The 4,224-nt window shown below is 29.1% G+C and overlaps 1 protein-coding gene across 1 annotated transcript in view; it reads right to left on the bottom strand.

Annotated features, from left to right (window-relative positions):
* Positions 1-4,059, bottom strand: part of LOC117101223 (insulin-like peptide receptor) — a 32,083-nt gene extending 28,024 nt beyond the window's left edge. Inside the window, exons 1-2 of the mRNA XM_033241138.1 lie at positions 4,056-4,059; positions 2,892-2,993 (exon numbers count right to left, since the gene is read on the bottom strand). Coding sequence (XP_033097029.1) covers positions 2,892-2,993; positions 4,056-4,059 — 106 coding nt within the window. The remainder of the gene's footprint in view (positions 1-2,891; positions 2,994-4,055) is intronic.
* Positions 4,060-4,224: the final 165 nt, after the last annotated feature.

Below are 4,224 nucleotides of genomic sequence, written 5' to 3'. Positions count from 1 at the left end.
AAACAAAATGAAAAAAAAAAAAAAAAAAAAAAAAAAAATGATAGTCCCATATTTTTTTTTGTCTTTTGTAATTTGGAATAGTAGCACTCTTAAAAAAAAAACATTAGTATCAGATTCAAAATATGGCCATAGGTTGATACTACCCTATCTTTATTTGGATGTTGATATTGGATTGGTAATTCGTGTATTTTGATGCATTTATTATAATAATTATAAGAATATTGTCTGTGTCACATGTACTTCTATAGTACAGTGAAATTATTGCTATTTTCCTGCATGGCTATTTAACTCCTGTTTTTGTTGTTGCCTCTATCACTATGCAATGATTTATGTCATAAATTCAAATTCATTATACATATCACTACATATAAATGAATTTCAAGGGCATAATTTACATTAAATAAACATTTTAGAATTTAAAATTAAATGTATGATTTGCAATCCAATGGTAAAAATGAAACTTTATTTTGGAAACATAATAATAATACCAATTATATATATCTCCTTTTAACTCTTTTCAATATTATTTGCATTTGCTTAGGCCAGAAATTAAAAACAAATTCCATATGGAATTAAAATCAGCAAAACCAAATATTTTCAATCTGTCTCATTGGAAGTTAAATATTTCAACCTTTTAAATAAGCAACTTAAAACTTTTTACTTCAGTTGCACTTTGGAGGTTTTTTTTTTTAATATTACCAAATTATTTTTCGAATAAACAGTTTAGAATTGAAAATATTATATAATAAATCTACAGAAAACAAATGTGAAATTTATAATAGAATGTTAAATCTGAAATAATATTTTAGTATATCAGAATATTGGTACACAAAAGCAAATACCTTTCCTCCTCTGAGGTTATATATGTTGCTTAGCAAGCAAAGTAATGGAATGTTAAACTTGCCTAATGGATAGCTATAAATGTTGTTATTGGCTCTCAGTAAAAGATTAACATTAATATCATTAACATGAGACAGGATGAGGTAGGGTCGTGGGTTCACAGAGATTCAATGCTCAAATATGGTTAGAGAAATTATGGATTTTACACTACAACTAGGACAAAATTGGAAATGTTGAATTGTGAAATACTGACCAACAAGTTTTCTCATTTTTGTTTAAATCATACAGTAGTTATTACGGGATTGTTGTTATATAATGCTATATCCAATTAGAGAAAGAAGTTACAAGCTAGTCCACACCTTGAATACTTTGAGACTTTGGTATAAAGCAATTATAAATCTAACTACATTACATTTATTGGTATATATTTTTTTGGTATATTGTTTAAATTTACATATGTATTAAATATATTTATAAATTTTTATAGGTTAGGTAGCATATTTTTTAAATAAAGAATTACTGACAATAAAGTTAAATTATGCTTTTTGGGACAAACTACACTATTTTAAATATTTTTTATATATTTTTTAATATATAATTTATATTCTAATCAACATTTGGATCTGACGACAATTTGTTTATGTAACAACTTTGTTGATGTTGAAAATGCTATAGCGCCCTCTGGATTTATTACTATCATTTTATCATCAGTCAACAAATAAATGAAAAATGTACAACCTAAAAGATTTTGTAGATGTAACATTTAGATTTCTGCTGCGAAATTGATTAAAATAATTGAATTTGGATGAGCCACCTTACTTTATATCCATTACACCTGCAGGATTTTGCCTTAGGATAATTGTTTTGTTGTTGCTACAAATGGGCTATTTCACAAATCGATTTGGCTATTTTCATCTTGGTTTATAACATGAAAGTCAGAATGAGTTCTTTTTTTTATTGGAAGGGGGAGAAGGAGGAAGGCAGAAGGACTGATTATATAAAGTATAAGGATGTATCTGAAAAACTGTTTAGTCCCAATATCAGGGATTCATGGACACATTCCACCCAAAAAAATAATATTACAATTCAATCATTAAATACTTTAATAATTCCAACATGGAACAATATTCAAGGAAAGAGAACTTTAAGATACCGAGCATCAATGCTGTGAAATAACCTCCCAGTAAATGTTCTCAAATATTACCAATCTATTGATCAAATTAATTTTCAAAACTTTTTATAATTTCTTATCTTTATGCATTCATTGTAAATCAATTGTTTTTACCTCTTATTTTATTTCCTTCATTTTCTAATGTTTTAAGCGGGGTTTTAAGTTAATATTACATTCACTGTACCAAATCTGGACTGCTTGGGAGACCAGTACTTAAATTGTATTTAAAGAGATTTTCATTATAATATAATTATATCTTCAATATATATTTTCTACATTTTGTTTTTCTGTCAATATTCAATGAAATTAAATGTTTAATATGACCCCCTCTATCTCAGTTTATAGGGCTTAGCTATTCAAAAATTAATTGTAAACAATATCTGTTATATCTTTCATTTCAATTTGCAATTTGCAGGTGGAAATGGTGGAGAGCGAGTCGAATGGCAGAGCAGTTAATGTAGGGGCACTGTAACCACAGCCAAAAATATTGCGGCCGCCTCGCTCCTAGTTCCGGTGGTGGAACAAGTCTTCTCGAATAAGGACTATAAACCGTAGGCCCAGCGTACACAAATGTTCATGTGCACTTTAAAGGAACCCAGTACATCTTTCGAGATGAGTAAGTGGTTATCCCAGTGTACTGGCCCATACGGCCACTGTTGTCTTGTGATGGGATTCCCACTTTGAAGTGTGATTTAGTTCACTGTTTGCATATCCTTGGCCCTTGTGCCTAAAGCTGAATAAATGAAATGTCAACTGATAGCAAACGAATTAAATAAGTACAATGTGTGGATCAGAATCAAGAATGTTTAATATAAATATATTGATGTAAATAAAAAATGCTGTAATATAAATATATTGATGTATTTATGACATAAATTACCTGTATTTTTTATTTCAATTTTGAGTGAGCCTTTGATAAATGTACATCCCTTCAGTTTTTCAGCATCCTGCAGCGATTTGATAGCTTGCTTTGAGATACATTCTGCAATATATTAATAAATGTCTGAATATAATATATTATACATTAATGATTTGATATTCAATAAAATTTACATTACTCATCTAAAATATTTATGAAAGATGTAATGACAAACATTCACTCCTATCTAATATTCAACAAAAAATAAATGAGGCCTATGCAGTGGCCCTCTATTGAGATATAAAACATCAGAAAAAATGTTGCATTAATTGGATAAATGTAACAGGTACTAAATGACAAAAACAAATACGTAAAAACTGAACAAGCAGAGAGAAAACAAGTACAAAAACACAAACAAAAATATCCATAAATATATAGGAAAAATATAAATAAACAAATAAATAAATGAATAAATAATACCGTAAATAAAAAATAAATATCGATAAAAACATCAAACCATGATTTACATTATTTTAACTATTATACATTTAACCATGAAAATTTTTTTTTTTTAATTTTTTGGTTTATATTATTTTAAATATTATACAAAACCATGAAAATATTTCAAAACATGGCTTATATTATTTTAGCTATTATACATAACCATGAAAATATTTATTTATTTAAAAAAAATTTTTAGTTTACATTATTTTAAGTATTATACATAACCATGAAAATATATTGAGAAGCATATCCCAATCAGGAGATTCAATATTTCATTACTAAAATACAAAGTATATACCAGGTACATATTATTTTATATACTACAGTTACCACAAACTATTTTAACCTATTTATTTCTGCACATATAGATGCTGCTGCCACTCCAGTGCCTGAGAGGAAGACTGAGTTGTCTAGTCTCTGCACCTTAAACTGCTATGTAGTGTACAACACGGTAAAAGTCTGAGTCTGCAGTAATTCCAAGGTTACCTTAGGTATATAAACTTTGGGTCCGTTCGAGCGAAAAACGCAAACCGTATACCTGTGAATTCACCGGTTAATCGCGCCGAGCACACAGCGGGTGGTCCACCGTTCGAGCAAATTTTAGCTCATGTCGAATCCGTGTAACGAAACTATTCCGGAAGTAATTTTGTAAGGTCATTCAAAAACACCAATCCCATCAACCCATTCTTTGTTTACTTCTGCTTGCTTAAACCAGGGAGTTGTTAGGCGCGATCTACAAATTATCCCTAACGACAGAAACGCGTCTGGGAAAACCATGTATTACAAACGCGTCTGGGAAAGCGATCGTCTAATTATCGTGCCTCATGAATATTAATAAGCTAGTCGGAAT

Source organism: Anneissia japonica, unplaced genomic scaffold (assembly GCF_011630105.1).
Source record: "Anneissia japonica isolate Jap-2015-1 unplaced genomic scaffold, ASM1163010v1 scaffold1946_len758022_cov188, whole genome shotgun sequence".
Lineage (NCBI taxonomy): Eukaryota > Metazoa > Echinodermata > Crinoidea > Comatulida > Comatulidae > Anneissia > Anneissia japonica.
The sequence above is the reverse complement of the archived record's forward strand: the minus strand, read 5'-3'. Positions and strand labels throughout refer to the sequence as shown.